Here is a 19,802-nt window from a genome sequence, read left to right on the forward strand (position 1 = left end):
CAGGCCACGCCCCTCTCGAACAGGCCCCGCCTCCCCACCGTGGGGTCGGGGCCGCCCGGCACCCCCGGGGCTCTGGGGGGACCCCCGGGATCGCGACCCCCGGGATCGGGACCCACCCGGCCCGGCCCGGCCCATGGGGACCCCCGGCTCCAGCGTTGACCCCGGCCTTGACCCCGGCCGGCCCGGCCTGCAGCTGCCCAAGGCCCTCGCCTGGCTTGGCTCCAGCCCGGCCACCCTGCCCGCCTGACCCCGCCGCTTCCCGGCAGAGCGGTCCCCGCCGGCCCGGCACCATGGCGGCCCTGGGCACCCTGCTGCTCCTCGGCCTGCTCCTCACGGCCTCGCCGGCGCTGGGGCAGAGCCCGGGGCGGCAGCGGCGGCCGCCCCCTGCCCAGAGCCCGCTGGAGAAGGTGGCGGCTCAGGAGGAGCTCAGCCTCCCCCAGGTGAGGGGCCGGGGGCACCCGGCTGTCCCCCCCTCCCGGCGGGCCTGGGGCGCAGGGAGGTGGGGGGGGCTGCAGCCCGTCCCCCTGCGTGTCCCCCTCCGGGCCTGACCCCAGGGGATCCCCCTTCAGACCCGCCCCGCCAGCCGCTCCCCCAGCCCAGCCCCCCCGGCGCACCCCCAGTCCCAGCTCAGCCCCCCAGCGCTGCCCGCAGAGCCGCCCCACAGGGCAGGCGGGGGGCCGAAGCCTCGGCAGGGACCCCCGTCCTGGCCGGCTGCTGTCTAGCCGGACCCCGGCTCCCGCAGCCCCCTCCATCCTCGCCCCGGGGCCGGTGCAGCCGTTCTGGGGTTGGGGTTGGGCACTCGCGTCCCCCCCGCGGCGCTGGGCACGGCCTCCGCCGGGCACAGGTTGAGCTGGGGCTGCAGGATGCGGACACGGGAGCGGGGTGCTCGCCCAGCACACACCCAGGGCTGCCCCGGGGTGCTCGCAGTGTGCGGGGATGCCTCGGATGCCCCCTCCCCGCAGTCCCCCTGCTCCAGCCTGTCCCCATGCCAGGCTCCTGTCTGTCCTGCTCTGTGCCACCCGCCGGCTCCTCGTGCCCCGTGGACAGGCCAAGGGGCCGGGCTGCGGCAGAGGTGCCAAGCGAGTGGAGACAGCACAGAAGAAGGGTGCTCAGGGTGGTGGGTGCTCGGGGCAGCGGGGTGGTGGCGCTTTGAGGCAGTGGCCCAGCAGACAGTGCCACCCCTGTGCCATGCAGCTTGCAGGGAGGTGGTTCCTGGTCGGCGTGGCCTCCCGCTGCAGCTACCTGGCAGAGCACAGCCACCAGCTGGAGGCCACCACGGTGACGGTGACCATCCTGGAGGGGCAGAGCCTGGCCATCAGCACCTTCAGGAAGCTGTGAGTGGTGCCAGCCAGTGGGGCCGCAGGCAGGGACAGGGACACTGCAGGCAGATTGGAGCAGGGCTGGTGCCCTGGGATGGGGACAGGGACGCTGGGTGGGGTGGGGACGCTGCAGGCAGGTCGGAGCAGGGCCAGCGTCCTGGGATGGGGACGCTGGATGGGACAAGGACGCTGCAGGCAGGTCGGAGCAGGGCCAGCACCCAGGGATGGGGACGCTGGATGGGACAGGGACGCTGCAGGCAGGTCGGAGCAGAGCCAGCGTTCCGGGATGGGGATGCTGGATGGGACAAGGACGCTGCAGGTGGGTCGGAGCAGGGCCAGTGCCCTGGGATGGGGATGCTGGATGGGACAGGGACGCTGCAGGCGGGTACGAGCAGAGCCAGTGCCCTGGCCACAGGCCCCAAGGAGGAGAGAGCTGCCTGGGAGCAAAGTGTGGGTGGGATCTCCCCTGGGATGCTTTGTGGGAAAAGCCCTGGCCACAGCAGGCTGGCACCCTGCCACCCACACGGCCACCAGCCTTGGGCTGCCCAGGCTGGGCAAGGTGGGGGGAAACCAGGCTGGGGAAACTGAGGCACTGATCTGGCACATGGTTGCCCCATGGGCACCCAGCCAGGGACAAGCTTTTGGGGGCCAGCCCAGCGGCAGCACGGCTGAGGAGGGGGATCTTCAGCACACCCATGGGTGCTGCTCGCCAGCCTGGGGGGGGCGGAGTGCATCTGAGGGGCTGAGCCAGGCTCAGAGCTGCAGGGAGGGGGCAGGGACCCCTCGGGCTCAGCGAGTTTTTGGGCCCTGCGGCTCTCGCTGTGTCTCCATGGGGCTCTGAGACATCTTTTTGCAGCATCTCCCCAGGGATGCCCCGAGAAAAAAGATACCGCGTGTGCCCAGGCAAGCAGGGCGGGAGGGGGCCCGGGCTGGATCCTCCCCAGCCTGCGCCCGCAGCCTCCTCCTCTCCCCGTACAGGGACGGGATGTGCTGGGAAATCCGTCAGCGCTACCTCCCCACCCAGGCCCGCGGACGCTTCCTCCTGAAGGGTAAGGGAGGCCGGGCTGGGGTGGCGCGGGGGCTGCGGGGACCGTGGAGCTGGAGCCCCCCACTCCAGCTCTCGGCGGGGCTTTGGTACCAGTGCCCTCCCAGTATCCCACCTCTGGGATCTCAAAGTGCCCCAGTGCCAAATGCCATCATGGTGGTGGGGAATGGCACCCCATGGGGCTGCACCCGCTCTGGCCCTGATTTTCACCCCTTGTACACCCCGCTCATGGTGAAACGAGGCCCCTGGACAGTACTGGGGCTAACCAGGGTTAACTGGGACTAACTGGGGCTGTCCTCGGTCTGTCCCAGGCCGTGGCTATGGCAGCAAAGTGGACGTGGTGGTGGGTGAGACAGACTACAGCACCTACGCCATCCTCTATTACCAGAAGGGCCGGAGCATCTCTGTCAAGCTCTACGGTGGGTCGGTGCTGGGGGACGCGTGGCAGATGAGGGACAGGGGTGGCAGAGGGGTGGGAAACCCGTGCTGGGCTCGGGGGAGAGCATCTCAGATGGAGAGTTTTGTCCCCAAACGCTGCAGGGGGGTGAGGGGGGACCTGGTAATCAGCTTCTCTGAGCTGAAAGACCCCTTGGCCCCAAGCCTTGCCGTGGGGGGCACGAGGGGGCTTCGGGGCAGAGCTCGCAGCCGGTGACAGCGTCTCCCTCCCCACGCAGGACGGACCAGCCGGGTCAGTGACGCTGTCGCGGAGAAGTTCGAGCAGCGTGTCAGGGCTGTGGGCCTGAACGAAGACGTGACCTACTACTTCCCCCAATACGGTGGGTGGCACGCAGTCCCCTGGGGGCAGGGGCCCCCCGCGGCGAGGGCTGTGTCCGGGAGGGGCCTGGCAGCAGGGCCTGGGGTCCAGCCCCTCCGGCGTGGGGAGGGGGAGGCACATCCACACCGGTTTGAGCAGCTTGCGGCCCCATGTCACCCACGGTAGGGCCACGTGTGGGGTCTGTCCCTGTGCTGTGGCCACCCCAGGGATCAGGATGCAAGGTGCAAGGACTGGGCTGTGCCCCACAGTGTCCCTGGGGTGCAGGGCAGGGGGGTCCCGGGTGCCCAGGCAGGGTGACTGCCCCGGGCTCTCTCTCTTGCAGGATTTTGCGACTCCGCAGATGAGTTTCACATCCTCGATGGTGAGTTGTGGGTCCCGGGCAATGCGCTGGGACCCCCATGCGCCAAGCTTGGCCCCACCTTGGGCACCACCCTGCCATGGCTGTGGGCTGGGCACGCCGGGCCGGACCCACGCCACACCGCGGCCATGTGGTCCTGCCCCACGGGGGCTGCTCTGGCACGGGGAGCCCATGCCGGACCATCCCCCAGGACAGCATCCATCCATGCCCTTGTGCGGGGCGAGGAGGTGGCAGACCATCGCCCAGAATGGGCATCGGATGCCCCCTGGCAAAGGAAAGCCCCTGTTTGCCCCCCACATGGGTCAGGCTGGGCTTAATGGGGTCTGTATTGGTGTTTCCTGGGGTGGGGGCTGGTCTGGGATGGGCTGTCCTGGGACAGGGACACCCCGGGGTGAGGACCGGGCACCCCAGTGACAGCCCCACCACTTGTCAGTGGTGCCTGGGGAGGCAGAGGTGGGTTCCCAGCCCTGGTGCTGGGCTCGGACACCTCCCCAGCCCCTCGGCACTTCTCTTCCCCTTCCAGAAACAAAGCCGTAAGTGCAGGAGGTCCCCAGAGCTCAGCCCTCGCCTCATCCAGCTGCCCATGGCCACGCAGGACCAAACTGGGGTTTGGGAAGACCCTGCTGCTGCTCCACAGCCCTGGAGCCAGCCCTGGGGCTCCCCGGCTCCTCCAGCTGTGCTGTCCTTGTCCTGTCCCCCCACGGCTTTGTGTCACCCCTCTGCTCTGCGCCCCCGTGCCCTGCGGCAGCCAGCGACACCCCAATAAATGCCTCAGAGGAGAGTCTGTGTCCAGGCACGTCACCCCTTGATCTGCCCCAGGAGAAGGCCAGCACTGCCCGCGCCCCGAGACTGCTGGTGTCCTGGCCCTGTGCTCCTGGCCAGGGGGTGCCGGGGGGTGCTGGGGGACCGGCCAGCTCCCTCCCTCAGCTCCATCATTCTCTGCCTGCGCCTCACCCCAGCCATGGGGTTGTGGCAGTTCCTGATTTACTCTGGGGTGACATAGTGCACGTGAGTCCGGCTGGTGAGCGAGAGAAAGCCCTGAGCACCCAGCGCAGCGTGGGGGGATGGCACGCTGTTGGGTGCCGTGGGGCTGCACGGGCTTGGGGGGGGCTGGGGACCGGCGCAGGATCAGCCCTTCCCTGGGACAAGCCAGGAGAATCCCAGAGGAGGAAACCTCGGCCCCGCGGTGGTCCTGCTTCTCATCCCCAGGGCCTCCGGGGCAGCGAAACACCCCGTTCCCCTGCCCCAGCCCTGCCGACGGCATTGTCCAAGGGGCTGCTGCCGGGGCCGGACCCCCGCCCGCGTCCCAAAGCCCGCGCCCGGCTGGAGAGCCAGGCAGGGGACGTCCCTCACGTGCCCTGAGCGCGCTGCGGGGGCCGGCGGGGGCTTGGCCCAGGGGTGCAACCAGGGGAGAGGGGCTGCGGCCCCTTGCGGGAGCCCTCTGCCCCGCGTGCCCAGCCTGGCTGAGGCCGTGCTGCCCCCCGCGCTTGGGTGTTTTGGGCGAGCGGTGCCAACTCCCCGGTGCCGGCCGGGCGGTGGGTGGGGGGGACGGACGGGGAGCAGCCCCCGCAGGCACCCCGCAGCCCCTGGGGCAAGGAGCAGCCCTCTGCCCCCAGCGCCGGCGTTTTGCAATCGTAGCGGAAACTGGTAACACATGTTGTTTATCAGGGACTTATGTAAGGGACTGCCACGTGACGCGCCCCAAGCCAGCCCCGTCCCCGCTGCCCACGTGTGGGGCAGTGGTGGTGTCCGGCCGCGCTCACGGACCCCCCAGCCCGGGCCACCCGCAAGAGCCCGGCGGGGGCGGCGGGGTGTTAACGGATCCGGCTCGCTTTCTGCCCTGCACCCACCCGCACCCCGCAAGTGGCCGCGCTGTGGTGGAGCGGTGGCGGGGCGATGGGGGGCGATGGGCAGCCCTGCCCTCCCGCCCGGGGGAGCTGGGCCGGTCCCCAGGGTCCCCCCTGCGCCCCGCTCAGCCCAGCCCGCGTTTAGCTGGCCTGAACCCATTTCTGGGGCGCAAACGCCCAGGTTGTGCCTAAGGGTCTGTGGCCGGGCACCGCGGCGATCCACAGCCCGGGTACCTCCATCCTGCCCCGTACCAGGCTCAGCCTGCCCCACGCCGCCGCCGGTGCCCCCGTGTACCCCCACATGCCCCCACGCTCCTGAGCTTGCACCCAGCTTTGCCACCCACCTCCTTGGGCTGCTCCCCTGCTTTGTAACCCCCCGCAACGCCTGGGCATCCCCTCCTGCCGCCCGGGCAGGGCAGGGAGACGGGATACCCAGGCCGGGGGGCGCTTTGTGTCCCTGCCCCAGCGCAGAACCGCAGTGACACCCGTGGGTGCTCCGTGCATCTAATGTGCGACGGAGAGGGCTCCGCCTGGCACCCTGCACCCCACGGGTGGGCTCGGACAGAGGCAGAGCCCCCAGCCCAGTGCGCGGGGTGGCGGGGAGGGGGGAGGGAGCCCAGCCGGGCTCTCGTGATGCTCAGTCCTGCCTGGCTCAGCTTTTTGTTTTGTTTTAATAAATCCGCGGAGCTGGGGCCGCCCCGGCGCGTGGGGTGCAGGGGCAGGCCGGGCTCACAGCTGGGTGCGGGGAAGGGAATGTGCCGGGAGGGGGGTAGGGGGGGCTGCCAGGGGAAAAAAACCAGCTGTTGTGAAAACAGGCTCCTTACGTAAAGCGCCTTGGCAGGGCCGCGCTGCGGGGAGAGTCGCGGGGCTGATGTTCTGCCCGCCACGGCCAGCCCTGCCCAAACCCCGCCAGAGCCACGGCCGCGGCGGCTGACACCCAGCGCTCCCCTCCGGCCCTCACCCTGCGGGTGCTCGGGGTTTCCCCAAATTAAGGGGGGGGGGGGAGAGAGGGGCAGCTCAGTGCCTGCTGATGACCCCAAACCAAGGGGGAGGACGTCTCCCAGCCCCTCTTGGCAAAGGGTGCAGGGTGGCGGGGGGGGGGGGGGTATCCGTCTGGCTGCGTGTTGGTCCCCAGGGAGCTGGGTATCAGGGTTGCCCAAGGCAAGGGTCTGGCTGCCCCCCAACACCCCCAGCCCCCCAGCTCGCCGTCGGAGTGCACTGGAGCTGCATCTGGATGGGAGTCAGCCCCGCGGGTGGCAGGGCCAGTGGAGATGCTCCCTCGGGTGATGGAGGGACTTGGGTCAGGGCCGGGGCGGGGGGGGGGGGGGGGTCCTGCAGGAGCACCCGCAGGTGCCCGTGAGTCCCATGGGTTGGATCGGGACCTGGCAGGCACTTGACATTCCCTCCACCTCGCTTGGGCCCCTCTCTGGGTCTGAGTGACGCCGTCCTGCAAGGAGGGGGCAGCCAGCAAGCCCTGGCCCCCGATCCTGGCCCTGGTCCCATGCCTGGGGGCCACCCCGGCTGCCCGCACCGGCCCCTGGCTCCGCGGCGCTGGGGGCAGGGACAGCCGCCGCGCTGGCTGCAAGCTGTATTTTTGCTGTGGAGCAGTTTGGCGCTCCGAAGCAAACATGTCATATCAACAAGAGGGAAACGCTTGCAGGTTCCCCCGCCTGCCCTTTGGCTTGGGCGCTCGCCCCTGCTCTCGCTTGCATAACGGCACGGGGGGAGGCAGGGCTGGCCCCCCGGGCGGCCACCGTGCAGCCTGCCCATAAATAGGGGCCTGCCGGGCTCTCTCCGGCACCGCAGCGCTCTGCCTGCTCCTCTGGCTCGGCTCAGCTCGGCTCGGCTCGGCTCGGCTCGGCACGGAGGGAGACATGCACGCCACGCTGCTCAGCATCCTGGGGCTGGCCCTGCTCGGGGCACTGCGCGCGCAGGACGGCGTCCCCGTGCAAACCGACTTCCAGCAGGACAAGGTGACCCAGCCCGGCCGGCATCACCTGCGTGGGGGTTCGGGGCATTTTGGGGGATCCTCAACCTGAAAATGTGCGGAGATGGTGTTGCAGGTGGATTTGGGGCCAGGCTGGCCCCGGCACTGGGAGGGGCAGGGCGGCCGGTGCACCCGTAGCCCCCCGTCCCTGGGGACCCCCCGGCACCTGGGTTTGGTGGCTCCGGAGGGGATGCAGGATCCAGGCTCCAGCCTGTGGGGCAGGACTGAGCAGGTGTGGGGCCGGGCTGTCTGCTGTGCCGTGGGGTGGCTGTAGATGCGCAGGGATTTTGTAGGGGAGACTGAGAAAAGCAAGCTCAGCTTGACAGGCAGCGTGGAGATGGGTCACGGATGCCTCTCCCCATCCCAGACCCCATCCCCCCCCCAACATAGGGTCCCAAAAAAACAAGGGCTGCTGTGCTGGGGGGTCCCGCACACCCCTCTGCCCTCCCAGCCCGTGGGTGCTGGCATGCCCAGGGTGCTCACACTCCCCTTCCTCGCCCCATGATGGGCAGGACCCAGACAGGACAGCCCCAGCCCGCCCGTGCGCCGGCATCCCAGCCCCACAGCCCTGGGGTCCCACCAGGCCAGGGCGGGGGCCACGCTGCCTGCTCCCCCAGGGAACCCCCGGAGGGGTCCGGGGTGACAGAGCCACCCCAGGGAAGTGATGGGGATGGAGGCACGTCCTGCAGGGATGGGGTCTGGCATGTCCTGCCAGGGTGTCCCAGCACAGCCGTCCCCGAGGCTGTCAGCTCCCCTCCGGGTGGCCCTGGGGACCAGGCTGGGATGAGCCATGCCCCCACCCAGGGTCCTGACCCCTCCTCATGCCCCTAGATGGATGCAAATGGCATCTGAGAGCCAGGCGGTCCTGTCACCCCCTCCCTGGGCTTGGGGCAAAGAGGAAGGAAACCCCCTGGGTACTGGGAGTGAAGGGCATGTCGTAAACCAGGGCTCTCCTGGCTGCTGGGTTTTGTGAACACTGGGAGCTGTAGCAGCTCCCTGGGGGACGAGGACGCCAGGACGCCATCCTGCCGTGGGGCGCAGGCTGACCTGGGCGGGGCCTGGGCGGGGGCTGTCGGGTGGCCGAGGGGCGAGACGGGGGTCTCTGTGTGGCCGGGGACTGAGTGGAGGTTGTGTGCAGTTGACAGGGAGATGGTACAGCATCGGCCTGGCCTCCAACTCCAACTGGTTCAAGGAGAAGAAGCACCTGATGAAGATGTGCACCACGGTCATCTCTGCCACCGCAGACGGGAACCTGGAAGTCACCTCCACCTACCCCAAGTATGGGCGTGGGAAGCGGGTGGGCAAGCAGGGGGTGCTCCCCCATGGTGCCATGCCTGGGGCTGGAGCATCCCCCCTGGCCCCCTCTGATGTCCTCGTGCTGTGCTCCCCAGGGGTGACCAGTGCGAGAAGAGGAACAGCCTCTACACCAAGACAGAGGAGCCGGGACGGTTCAGCTACACCAGCCCACGTGAGTGCCCGGCTCCCAGCCCGGCCTCCCGCGGGGCAGCCCCTGACGTGCCCCCAGCTCCCAGCCCGGCCCCTCTGTCGCCTGTCCCTGCTCCTGCTCCCACTGGAGCACCTCGGGGCTGGCTCGGTGTCCGGGGCTGAGCCGTGCCCTCCCTGTCTCCTGCAGGCTGGGGCAGCAAGCATGACATCCGCGTGGTGGAGACCAACTACGAGGAGTACGCCTTGGTGGCCACCCAGATCTCCAAGAGCACCGGCTCCTCCACCATGGTGCTGCTCTACAGTACGTCCGCCCTGGGACCCCCACGTCGCCCACCCCCTCACCCCCCAGGACCCCCAGGGATGCCCTCGGTGGGGGGGTCTCTCCCATGGGAGAAGGGCAGCAGCATCTCCCAAGCTGGGGTGACCCATGGGGTGGCTGGGTCAGGACCCCCTCCCTGGGGAGCCTGTCCCTTGCTGGGCTGCCCGCACCCCGGGGCAGTGTGACCCCTCACGGGGGTGCGGGGGGGCTGCCTCTCACCCTGCTCTCGGCTGCAGGTCGGACAAAGGAGCTCAGTCCCGAGCGCCTGGAGAGATTCACCCAGTTCTCCAGGGAGCAGGGTCTGACGGACGAAGAGATCCTCATCCTGCCCCGGACGGGTGAGAGCCGGAGGGGCAGGGGGATGGTGGGGGGCAGGCAGTCAGCCGGGGGGGTTAAGAGGGAGGAGACCCTCCTGCCTTCTGCCTGCCTCCCTGCGGGGCCAGCACGGGGCCAGCTCTGGGGTGCCGCTGGGCAGAGCCCCATGCGGGGTCCCTTGGGGGGGTCAGCAGCCCCCCCCAGCCCCTGGATGAGCTGACCTCCGCTTTTCTTCCTCCTGCAGACAAATGCATGGCGGACGCTGCCTAGGTGAGTCCTGCCTTTGCTGAGGCTCACACCAGCCCTATGGGGTGGGGGGGGGCACGGGGGTGCTCAGAGCCACTCCACCCTGCAGAGCCCCCATCCCCTTCCTGGCCCCCCCAGGCTGCTCCTCTGGCTGGGGTCCCCCTTACCCCTGCTGGGGATCCCCCACCCCGGCCCTATGGGGGCTCTTTTCTTGCCCCAGGACCTTGCCAGGACCTGCCCACCCACTCAGCGAGGGGCTGGCAGGGCCTGTGTCCCCCTGTGTGTCCCCCCGTGTGTCCCCCTGAGTGTCCCTGTGTCTCCCCCAGCTCAGCTACGCTCGCGCCCTCCCCGTCTCTTCCAGGCAGACCCGCCGGCTGCTGCCCGCCGGAGCCCGAGAGCACCGCGAGTCCCGTCCCGTCCTGTCCCCAGCACGTCCCCCAGCACCACAGCAGCCTTCGCTCCTCGCCTTCACACCCCACGCCTGCACCCCCGTCCCCATTAAAGCCCATATAAAACCAGCCCCCCCGCCCTTGTCTGCTGGGCGTTTATGGGGAGCTGCGATGGGGAGGGGGGAGCAGGGCCGGTGGCGGTGGGCTGGGCTGGGGCTGGCCTCAGGGGTCAGGGCCGATCGCTGCTTCTGGCCGTGGGGCCACCGGGGTGGGACCCCGTGTGCACTCGCAGCCCCGCGCCATGGTGCTGCCTGGCCACCAAACCTGCCTTGTCCAGGGAGGAGGCGTCCCCGGGGCTGGGACCCGCCGGGAGATCCTCTCCCGTCTGCCCCCTCAGGCACCCTGGGCCGCCCCAGCCGCCCTGCCTCAGTTTCCCCTCCAAGGAGCAGGCTGGCAGCGTGGGGATGGGGCAATGGGCAGGCGCGGCGGGGGGTCTCTCCAAAAATGTGGGCTCGGGATGGACATGAACCGGAGCAACGGCTGTGAACATTGGATGTGGCTCAGCCCTGGCTGCCCTCCTGCTCTCCTTGCCATGAGCCCGGACCCTCGCTGCGAGCGGGGTCTGTGCCCGCTGCCAGCAGCCTGGGAAGCCACAACCCCTTCTGGGGGGCACTGGGCTGCGGCTCAACCCCGGGCTGAAACACGGGCTCAATCATCCTCTTCCTCGAGGCAGGATGCGTCCCAGCACTGCTGGACCCTGGGGCCAGCAGGCAACAGCCCAGAGTGGGGCACTGGGGACACCCTCAGCCCCCTCCCCGGACACGGCACCGGGCACGGGGCATCGCCACGTCCCTGACGTGCTCCGGGCTGGGGCTTACACAAGGCTGCATTCATTCGGGACAGGGCAATTAGAGGGGGAACGGGCCAACGCTGTCACCTAACACGGGTACAAGTTATCCCTGCTCTTGTGTAACCCGTTGCATAAAGTGGGGGCGGGCAGGGGGTGCTGCCAGCGGCGGGGGCTATAAAGGTGGGTGCGGGAAGAGGCAGGTCCATGCAGCCTTTCCCGCCCGCATCCAGCCCCCGGAGCAAGGATGATGATGGTGGTGCTGCCCAGCCTGGCGCTGGCCCTGCTCTGCCTGCTGCCGGCGGGGGCTGAGGTCCCTGTGCAGCCAGACTTCGACACTGAGAAGGTAATGGCACGGGGCGCCCCCCCGGCTGGTCCTCCTGGGGCAGGTGCCCGTGCTGCGTCCCCGGGCACGGCTGGGCACCCCCAGGCACCCCCCGGTCCCAGCCCTGAGCAAAGTTGGGTTAGTCCCGGCCAGCTCCTGCGTGCTGTGGCCAGACCCAGTGGTGGCCCTGCTACAGGGACGCGAACACCCGGGGGGCCGTGATGCCCCGGACTGTGTGGCGCTTCCCCAGGGAACATGGGCCAGACGCTGTCCCCTGTCCTGGCACGGGGCAGGGCAGGGTGTTCCGCACGCTGGTGGGTCGGCAGGTCCCCGTGGCTTTCCCAAACCCCGCCGGTGATGCCCTGCTGCAGTTTGCAGGGATGTGGCATGTCGCAGCCATTGCTTCCAACTGCTCCGTGTTCCTGAAGATGAAGGATGGGATGAAGTCATCCATCACCATCGTCAGCTTCATGCCGGAAGGGGACCTGGCTCTGAAGCTCATCTGGCCCCTGTGAGTGCCCATCGTCCTGCTCATTGCTCCCCTCTTGGGGCAGGGGACTCCCCTCCCCACCAAGGCGGCTGGGTGAGGAGCATCGTCCCACAGACCCCAGTCCTTCCTGCACCCCAGCGTGTCCCCCAGGCAGGGGGAGTCCCCCCTGCCCCCCACCCCGCTGCCCTCCCACGTGGCGTCCAGCCATTTTTGCTGTTTCCATTTTCCTTTTCCAGGGCGGACAAATGCCAAAAGTTTGAGCTGCTCTTCCAGCGAAGTGGGCAGGCAGGGCACTACGTGGGTACGTGCGGGCTTGGGGGGAGGTCGGAGCTACGGGCACCCTGAAGTGGGTCCATCGCTGGTCCCCTGTGCCCGGGGGGCAGTGGGAGGCGGGTTTGGCCCCTCCGCCTCCATCGCTCGGCGAGAGGCCGTGTGCGGGCGGGTGCCCGGCTCCACTGGATCGCGCAGGGGTTCCCTTCACAGACCCCCACACTCGGGCAAACCCGGGGCTCAGGTCCTGAGCTGTGAGCCCCGGCGGGGGCCGCGGAGGTGCCTGGGCGTTGCCGGACCGGGCACCGTGTGGGCTCCTTTAGCAGCACAAGAGATGAGGGACCTGCTCGTGATGGAGACAGACTACAGCGGCTACGCCATCGTGCAGGAGTTCAAGCGGAGAGGGGAGGAGCCCCACAGCGCGCTGCAGCTCCTCAGTGGGTGTTGGGCGCGGGGACGGGCACCCACGGCTCCCCGGGGAGGGGTGGGGACAGGCACTGGGGGAGGCAGGGGCCGGGGTCTCCGCCACCGCTGCGGGCCACCACATTGGGACCCAACATGCCGGCACCCAGGCGCCCCCAGGGAATGCATTTTGGGGTGAATGAAATCTTGCACTAAAAACGCCCTCAATTGATTGTGGTTTGAACTGAAGCCCACCCCCCCCCCGCAGTGTGCCAGTCTGGCTGCGGACCCCCAGCCGCCCCATGCCACCCCAGGCAGGTGGGTCACCCGTCCCAAGGGCTTTGTGCCCCTTTGCTGCCAGCCCAGGGCAGCTGTGGGGTGCCCTGTGCCCACCCTGCACCTCCATGGCTTCGCCCTTGCCCTTCCCGGGGGTCCCATCGCTGCCCCGTGGGAGCCAGACCCCCAGCGCGGGGCTCGCTGCCGGGTCCCCCCCCACTCACCAGCCCCCACGTTGGGTGTCTGGCTGCAGCGAGGGAGCAGGACGCCAGCCCCCAGCTCCTGCAGAAGTTCAAGGAGCTCGTGCCCACCGTGGGCCTGACCCAGGACATGGTGGCCATCCTGCCCAAGTCGGGTGAGTGCCAGGAGGGCGCGGGGTGGCACGCGTGGCCCCCCCTGTGTGGGGATGCTGGGGGAGGGCTCAGGGCAGTGCCCGTGGCACGCTCACCCCTCTCTTTGCTTTTCGACAGATCAATGCACCAAGGATATCAGGTGACCGTGGCCGGTGGAAGCTGGGTCTCCTTCCCGGCATGGCCTGGGCTGAGCAGGGACTCGCAGCCCCCCAGGGAGCCCCCCCTGCTTCGGGGCTCTGCATCACATCAGCTTTCCCCTGCTCTAACGGCCATCCGTCTGTCCTGCCTCCCTGCAGCTGAAGGAGCCAACGCCAGGGCCGTGTGTCCTCCAGCCCTGGTGGGACCCGGGCTCTGCTCCCCCCTCCATGGTGCCCCTTCCCGTCCACCCCGGCCGGGCTCTGCTCAGACCCGCTGCCCCATGCCAGGATCACACCTCGCCCTCCTAAATAAATAGGTGCAGAATCTGCGCCAGAACTTGGTGCTTTTGTTGGCAGGAGCAGGGGTGCTGCCAGGGTCCCCAGCCCCCCTGCGCCCAGCGGTCCCGGATCCAACCCTTCGTCCCAGCACCCCGGGGTGATGGGGGGCTCCTCTGCTGCATTGCTGGCTGCGCCCGGCGTGGGGAGCAGAGGATGGGGAAGGTGCAGGGGGGGCAGCCGCCGGGGATGCGGGCAGGGGAGAATCCAGCTGGGATGAAGAGGGGCTGGCGCAGCTCGGCTGGGGGGGCACAGGGCAAGCGGTCAGGCTGCCCAGCCCTGCCGGCACAGGCTCTGCCTCCCAGCACCAGCTCGTCCCCAGGACACCCCATTCCCTGCTCAGTTCCCCCCAGGACCACCTGGACAGGAGTGGGGGCTATGCTGGGGCTGCCCAGGGTAAACGCATGGCAGGACTGGGAACCCCACGCCTGTCCCCGGACCCCTTGGTGTCCCCATCTGCCCACTCACCAGGGTAGGACCAGGCTGCAATGAGCCCCAAGGGCAGCCAGCACTCTTGTCCATCCCCCTCCACCTCCTGCGCAACGGAGGCAGCCCCTGGTCCCCCCCACTGCCCCCCTGCCCCGGAGCGGGGGTCCCTCCATGCCCAGCCAGACGGAGAGGGAGCAGCACGAACTTTTCTGGACTGTGACCCCAGGAGCTCGCCGGAGCCAGGGCGCAGGGGACATCACACCCTGGAAAGGAGGGGACGCTCCCACAGTGACGTGAACCCCTTCTTCTGCCTGCCCTGCTCCGGGTGCGTCCCACTCCGTGGAGCCCGAGTACGCGGAGCCGGGGGGCGAGTCTGCGCCGGCGCCACGGGGTCAGGCCAAGCTGGTGGCACGCAGGCGCCCGGGCTCGGGCACGATCCCAGCGTCAGCCTCGGGGCAGATGCCAGCCTGGCCGGAGTACAGGTCACTGAGCCCCCTCGTGATGGGTCACTGGGTGACGGCGCTGCAGTGGCCCATGCCAGGAAGGACCTCCCTGCTCCTCCTGCCCGCCCTCCATCAGTGAGCCAGGAAACAAAAGCTCTCTTTGTTCTTCCACAAGCGACTAAAGAAACCGGGAAAGTCCGAAATTTCAGCGCTGGTGCAACAGCTCCTGCAACCCTCCGGGGCTTGCAGGCACTTTCCTTCTTCCGTGAGACCAGACGCTGTTTACCCCGGGGTGACTTCAGCCCTTCGAAACCACCACCTCGCCCAAGCCAATTCCGGCAGCGTTACCCGTGCAGCTCGGCACGCAGAACAGCCGGGGCGGGTGGAGAGGGGGAGAGCACGGTGTTATAAAGCCGGCAGCCCCGGCACCGCTCACCATCCCGTTGGCGAAGCCGGAGGAAGCTGCGGCGAGATGAGGACCGTGGGGCTGAGCCTGGGGCTGGCCCTGCTCTGCTTGCTGTGCGCGGAGGCTGAGGACCCTGGGGCCGCGGGGCTGGACAAGAGCCAGGTGATCCGCAGCATCCCAGGGAAGGGAGGGTGGGAGCGTGCCCTCCAGTCACCAGGGCGGGGGCTGGAGAGGTGTTTGGGTACCGGGGGTGGCTGGGGACACCGCAGCCACCGCTGGCTCCGCCGTCACACCCAGGTGAGGGCAGTCGCCCAGCTCCAGCATAGGTGCCCCAGCAGGGATTTCGGTAGCCAGAGGGGATGGGGGTTTCCTATGGCCTGAGGGTGTCCTGGCACAGTCCCCGAGACGGGGACAGCCCCTGTCTGCTCCTCTGGACTCACTGCTCCCCCTCACTGCCAGATTGAGGGGAAATGGTACATCATCGCTCTGGCCTCTGACTCCGAGAGCTACCTCCAAAAGAAGGATGAGCTGAAGATGGCGACGGCCACCATCGCGGTCCTGGGGGAGGGTGACTTGAAGGTCTCCTTTGCAATTCCCACGTAAGTGCCAAGTGCTTTTCTCCATGGGCTTCACTGACCAACCTCCTCCCTGGACCTTCACTGATGGGTCTCCACCTGGGTGCCTCCAAAGCACCCACCAAAGCCCTGGGCGGGGGGGGGGGGGGGGGGGTTGCAGGGCCACCAGCCCCACAGTTTGAGACAGGGGTTCAGGAGAGCTGTGTTGTAGGGACCCCCTTCTTCAGGGCAGGCCGGGAAGACACAGGGCAGCACCAGCCAGGGGTGGTCCCACCATGGGGGCTCAGGCACCCTGCCGCTCCCAGCAGGGATGATAAGGGACCCTGCGATTAAAGCTTTCCCAGCAGGACCAGCCTCATCCCACCAGCTCAGAGCATGTCACCCCAGGGGGCGGCCCTTGGGCGCCGGCACTGTGCCCTGCCAACCCAGGCACCCATCGCCCCAGGGGTGGCATGACCTGGCCACACCGTCTCATCCCTGAACGGCAAGTCCCACGTTTGGGGTCGCGACACCGGAGCCAGCATCCCCAGGGCAGGGGAAGGGGGGGTCACTTCACCCCAGCTGGTGATTCCTTCACTGTTTTGCAGCCCGGAGGGGTGTAAGAAATCAGAGGCGATCTACAAGCAAACAGGCGTCCCGGGTGAATACCACAGCCCCGGTGAGTGAGGGGAGCCCGGGCCCCAGGACGGGGTGGGGGCACTGCCCCTTAGGCCTGTCTGAAGCAGCTGGTTTTCCCTGGGGACATGGTCCTTGGGGGTGTCCGTCCGCCTCTCCCGAGGTCCTGGGGTGAGACGTCCCTCTGCGGCTGGTCACCGGCTGCAGGACAAGGCTGGTCCATGCCAGAGCTGGTGACCCTCTAACGTGGTGGACTCCCCGCTCCTCCCCCCCGGGTAGCCATTCTGGGGTAAGACAGACACATTCAGACCGAGCTTAAACCCTGGGGAAAAGCAGGTTCATTCTGCAACGGGGCTGCGGCTGGATGCTCCCAAGGAATGAAGGAAGAGCGGTTTCGCACCATCCCCAGCCCAAGACACTGGCCGGGGCTACTCAGCTGCCCGCAGTGACCATCCCCAGAGCCTCCTGTGTTGGCGTTCCCATCCCCCCGCCCGGCCGTGACCTGGGGGCTCCCCCAGGCTTCCAGAGGAGCCGTAGCAAGAGGAAAAACCAGGAGGGGGAGAGAGAGAAGACAGACATGCTGGCTGGACCTGGCCCCGGCACCCCGATTCGCGCTCTTACAGCCCTTTTGCAGCGTGGGAGCTCTCGGGCGGTGGGGGGGTAATTAATTTTTCGCTTTCCTCCGCGTCTTTTTGCAGAGCGAGGCAACAAAACGGCGCAGGTGGTGGATACCGACGGCAAGACGTATGCAGTTATCTTCGCCTCCAGAGAGAAGGATGGGAAGACCTTGCACATGCTGAGGCTCTACAGTGCGTAGCAGTGACGGTCTGACGGGGGCGAACAGCTCGGAGGTGTCGGGGTGCTTTGCCGTGTCCCGAGAGACCCCTCCTCACCACTGCCCTCCCGCCAGCACCTCTTGCCCGGCGCAGGAGCGGGGCAGGGGCAGGGGCAGCGACTGGGGGCTGGCAGGGGAGGCTGGGCTCAGGCTCCTGCCCTGTGCTGGGAGTCCATGGCCACGGTCTCTGGGTGAAATGGGCGAAGAGTGGGGGTCCTGCTGTGAGGCAGGGGGGGTGGGAACCAAGAGAGGAGACCCTGCGCTGGTGCCAGGATCTCCGCTTCATTCTGTCCCCCGGGAGGGCTGTCTCCTGTGCCTGCCCACCGCCACTCTCCAGCATCTCCACCGCTGCCTCCAGCCTTTTCCCAGCGTCCGCCATCCATCCCATCCTCGCCTGGGCGCGCTCACCAGCTGCCCAGGAGATGCGGGGACAGGTCACAGCCTGGAGCTAACTCGTGCCTTTGCCTTTAGGCAGAACCCAGGAGGCGAGCCCCAAAATCACAGCGCAGTTTAAGAAGCTTGCGAGGGAGAAGAGCTTTACCGATGAGATGATCAAGATGCTGCCCAGGCAAGGTGAGCACGGCCCAGCACTGTCAGGCTGGCTTGGTCAATATGGGGAGCCAGGACGTGCCCGCAGGGACCAGCTCAGCCCGTCACTGCCACCACTTTGTGGTCTGAGATGGCAGGAGAAAGCGCTCCGGTTTGGCACGTTGTGGCTTTCACCTTGCTCAAGTTCATTCCCGGGTTGTCTATTTTGGGTGCTAAATGCAGCCAGCCAGACCAAGCCCCGGGCTCAGCCTTTCTCTTTGTTTCCACAGAGGAATGCAGCCTCGATGACGTGTAGGTGAGTTCCTGCGGTGCAACACGGTGTTTGCAATGTCCTCAGCTGGAAATTGTGCCCCATGGTGCCCCGGCAAGGGCCACCACGAACTCCCGGAATTACCCTGAGGTCCGAGTTGTTCGGACCTGTGCTGGAGCTCGCACCCAGGTAGGACTGTTCCCTTCGGAGCTGCTCTGCAGCGGGGACCCCCAAGGTGCAGCTGCCAGCAGTGAGCAGGGGCACTTGCACCAAAACCACTGGTTCCGTGGAGAAACAGCTGCCGAGCTCACCCAGCAGAAAAAGCCGGGACACCGGCTCTTGCCAGAGGGAACTCAGGGTTGTGGACTGGCAAAGCCGGCCAGAGGTTGGGTTGGTGTCTCACCACACAAAATGTGGTTGTTGTTGGCCGACCCTGGCACATGATTCCCCACCATACCAGTGCACGTTCAGTTGTAGGGCGTAGCTAGAAATCCATTGCTGGAGATGGCTTATCCTACAGAGCTGGAGATAACTGGAAAAGAAAGCACTGATCCTGGTGGAAAGCCCTGCTGGGCCCTCTGTGTTGCCCTTCTCACCCCAAATACTCAGCCCCCCTCTCCCGGCTGTTTTCTAGGAGGTGCAGGCTGGCTGGTAGATGCTCCTGCTGACCAATGCAAGACCCATTCTCTGAAGCTCCAGGCTGCTGCTCCGCCATCCCTCTTCCAAGCTTGGTGGTCAAGGCCCTGACACACCTCCTGCTCCTCCAGCGCACAGTCCCTGTTTTTTGCCAAATAAACAGAAACTCACCCTGCAGCTTCGCGTCGCTGTCTGGGGAGAATCTGGGGTGCTCGGGCATGTGGTCCCTTCTGTTGTCCTCCCGGGGTCTGTGGATGGTGAGCAGCCAGGGGTGCTCCTGGACTGAGCTCACCCAAGCGAGGGCATTTTCAGAACCCGCCAGGATTTTGCCTCCTGGGTGCCTCCTGTGGAGCAGGACCATGGCCGGGCAGAGGTGAGGCGAGGGGTGCAGTGAGGCTGGAAATCCTGTGGCCATGAGGAGAACAGTGGAGAAAGGCCATGGGACTTGGCCACAGAGATTAAATTGGAGTTTGGAGGGCTGCAGCTACCGCCACCATCCAACCCACCTTCCCTGCACTCGCCCTGCTGCCATTGCAGCCTCCTGCTCCACTGGAGCCACGCTCGTCCACCCGCTCGGGCTGGGCCAAGGCAGGGGCAAGACTCAGCTTTGGGACCCCTCGATGCCCTGGTGGGAGGTGGGTGTCTGACTCCTCCAGAGCCAAACCCAGAGCGCAGGTGCGGGGCTGCGCGTGGTCTCTGCCCTTGGGCACCGTGCAGAGAAAGCCCACCCCGGAGTCAGATTATGGCGGTGGCGGACATCTGCCTCCAGAGACTGCCTTGCTTTGAATTTATATTTCTGAAATCCCACTCCATCCTTCCCTTCCTGCTCTGTCCAGCCCCCCAGATCCACCCAGGAGAAACCACAACCCATCCAGGCCAAACCTCGTCTCCAGCAAAGCCCCGGCACCTCACACATGCTCGTCTCCAAGGGCTCGTCCAGTGCTTTCAGGCACTGAGGTCTGGCAGGGCATGAGGCAGCTTGTGCCTCTCCTGGAAAAGGAATTTCCTCCAAAATCCTCTCTGACGGCCTTTCCACCTTGCCCGTCCCTGGCCAGCCTGGCCAGTCACCCAGGCAACCAGTTCAGCTCGGGATCTGCTCCGTTGCTGTGTGACAGTAGCAGGTAGCCCAGGAAGGTGTTGTCCCAACATCTGAGCACTTGGGATGTTCCCAGGTACCTCTTTCTCTTCCCAAGGACTGGGAAAATACATTTGGGAAACTGTCCCTTCCTGGCCTTGGTGCTGAGTGGGGAAGAGAGCTGGGCACTTCCCGGCAGCGGCAGGGCAAGGGTCAGCACTGGAAAGTCCCAACCCAGTGCCATCTCCACCCTCTTTGGAAGGAAGCCAGCATTTCCAGCAGGAATTCTTGCCGGCAGTTTGGACTGGAACAGTTCAGCATTTGCGACACTCCCAGGAGCAGCAGGCCCCCACTCAGCTTTGCCTCGAGGCTTGTTTTCGGTGCGTGGATCGATGCAGATAAAAACATCCTGCTGCCAGCAACGCCCTTCGCAAAGGGCTTTGTGCGACAGGGAGTCCCGGTGTCTCCACATCGTGTTCCAGCCGAATATTTCCTTCCTGCCGTGTG

General features: G+C 67.3%; 4 protein-coding genes across 5 annotated transcripts; all 4 read left to right on the forward strand.

The window, feature by feature from the left end:
* The first annotated feature begins 23 nt into the window (after positions 1 to 23).
* Positions 24 to 4,296, forward strand: C8G (complement C8 gamma chain). Its single transcript, XM_054220166.1, has 7 exons — positions 24 to 440; positions 1,195 to 1,334; positions 2,298 to 2,368; positions 2,676 to 2,783; positions 3,039 to 3,140; positions 3,462 to 3,500; positions 4,021 to 4,296. The coding sequence occupies exons 1-7, from the start codon at positions 291 to 293 to the stop codon at positions 4,032 to 4,034; spliced, it is 624 nt and encodes a 207-aa protein (XP_054076141.1). The 5' UTR covers positions 24 to 290; the 3' UTR covers positions 4,035 to 4,296.
* A 2,595-nt stretch (positions 4,297 to 6,891) lies between these two features.
* LOC128917532 (lipocalin-like) lies at positions 6,892 to 10,167 on the forward strand. 2 transcript variants are annotated; one of them, XM_054220766.1, is made up of 7 exons: positions 6,892 to 7,317; positions 8,470 to 8,609; positions 8,723 to 8,799; positions 8,965 to 9,078; positions 9,333 to 9,434; positions 9,656 to 9,681; positions 10,023 to 10,167. In XM_054220766.1, the coding sequence occupies exons 1-6, from the start codon at positions 7,219 to 7,221 to the stop codon at positions 9,679 to 9,681; spliced, it is 558 nt and encodes a 185-aa protein (XP_054076741.1). In that variant the 5' UTR covers positions 6,892 to 7,218; the 3' UTR covers positions 10,023 to 10,167. The 2 variants fall into 2 exon arrangements, with proteins under 2 accessions (XP_054076741.1, XP_054076740.1); XM_054220765.1 differs by having other exon boundaries at positions 7,060 to 7,317; positions 10,019 to 10,167.
* A 973-nt stretch (positions 10,168 to 11,140) lies between these two features.
* On the forward strand, positions 11,141 to 13,442 carry LOC128917619 (lipocalin-15-like). Its single transcript, XM_054220962.1, has 7 exons — positions 11,141 to 11,239; positions 11,590 to 11,729; positions 11,945 to 12,009; positions 12,302 to 12,415; positions 12,910 to 13,011; positions 13,127 to 13,148; positions 13,306 to 13,442. Exons 1-7 carry the CDS (start codon positions 11,141 to 11,143, stop codon positions 13,307 to 13,309), a joined length of 546 nt encoding a protein of 181 aa, XP_054076937.1. The 3' UTR covers positions 13,310 to 13,442.
* A 1,242-nt stretch (positions 13,443 to 14,684) lies between these two features.
* LCNL1 (lipocalin like 1) lies at positions 14,685 to 18,397 on the forward strand. Its single transcript, XM_054220637.1, has 7 exons — positions 14,685 to 14,922; positions 15,220 to 15,359; positions 15,923 to 15,993; positions 16,649 to 16,759; positions 17,257 to 17,358; positions 17,604 to 17,629; positions 18,219 to 18,397. Exons 1-6 carry the CDS (start codon positions 14,827 to 14,829, stop codon positions 17,627 to 17,629), a joined length of 546 nt encoding a protein of 181 aa, XP_054076612.1. The 5' UTR covers positions 14,685 to 14,826; the 3' UTR covers positions 18,219 to 18,397.
* Positions 18,398 to 19,802: the final 1,405 nt, after the last annotated feature.

The sequence above is a fragment of the Rissa tridactyla genome, chromosome 14 (genome assembly GCF_028500815.1).
Source record: "Rissa tridactyla isolate bRisTri1 chromosome 14, bRisTri1.patW.cur.20221130, whole genome shotgun sequence".
In the NCBI taxonomy this organism is placed as follows: domain Eukaryota; kingdom Metazoa; phylum Chordata; class Aves; order Charadriiformes; family Laridae; genus Rissa; species Rissa tridactyla.

What these genes read in the sequence shown, in the direction of transcription:
- LOC128917532 (XM_054220766.1), top strand. Translation starts at nt 7,219, where the DNA reads ATGCACGCCACGCTGCTCAGCATCCTGGGGCTGGCCCTGCTCGGGGCA. An exon ending in GTCACCTCCACCTACCCCAA is followed by an intron (nt 8,610 to 8,722) that starts GTATGGGCGTGG and finishes TGTGCTCCCCAG; the next exon opens with GGGTGACCAGTGCGAGAAGA. An exon ending in CACCATGGTGCTGCTCTACA is followed by an intron (nt 9,079 to 9,332) that starts GTACGTCCGCCC and finishes TCTCGGCTGCAG; the next exon opens with GTCGGACAAAGGAGCTCAGT.
- LCNL1 (XM_054220637.1), top strand. Translation starts at nt 14,827, where the DNA reads ATGAGGACCGTGGGGCTGAGCCTGGGGCTGGCCCTGCTCTGCTTGCTG. An exon ending in CGGGGCTGGACAAGAGCCAG is followed by an intron (nt 14,923 to 15,219) that starts GTGATCCGCAGC and finishes CCTCACTGCCAG; the next exon opens with ATTGAGGGGAAATGGTACAT. An exon ending in CAAGATGCTGCCCAGGCAAG is followed by an intron (nt 17,359 to 17,603) that starts GTGAGCACGGCC and finishes TTGTTTCCACAG; the next exon opens with AGGAATGCAGCCTCGATGAC.
- C8G (XM_054220166.1), top strand. Translation starts at nt 291, where the DNA reads ATGGCGGCCCTGGGCACCCTGCTGCTCCTCGGCCTGCTCCTCACGGCC. An exon ending in ATCAGCACCTTCAGGAAGCT is followed by an intron (nt 1,335 to 2,297) that starts GTGAGTGGTGCC and finishes CTCCCCGTACAG; the next exon opens with GGACGGGATGTGCTGGGAAA. An exon ending in CATCTCTGTCAAGCTCTACG is followed by an intron (nt 2,784 to 3,038) that starts GTGGGTCGGTGC and finishes CTCCCCACGCAG; the next exon opens with GACGGACCAGCCGGGTCAGT.
- LOC128917619 (XM_054220962.1), top strand. Translation starts at nt 11,141, where the DNA reads ATGATGATGGTGGTGCTGCCCAGCCTGGCGCTGGCCCTGCTCTGCCTG. An exon ending in CTGAAGCTCATCTGGCCCCT is followed by an intron (nt 11,730 to 11,944) that starts GTGAGTGCCCAT and finishes TTCCTTTTCCAG; the next exon opens with GGCGGACAAATGCCAAAAGT. An exon ending in CAGCGCGCTGCAGCTCCTCA is followed by an intron (nt 12,416 to 12,909) that starts GTGGGTGTTGGG and finishes GTCTGGCTGCAG; the next exon opens with CGAGGGAGCAGGACGCCAGC.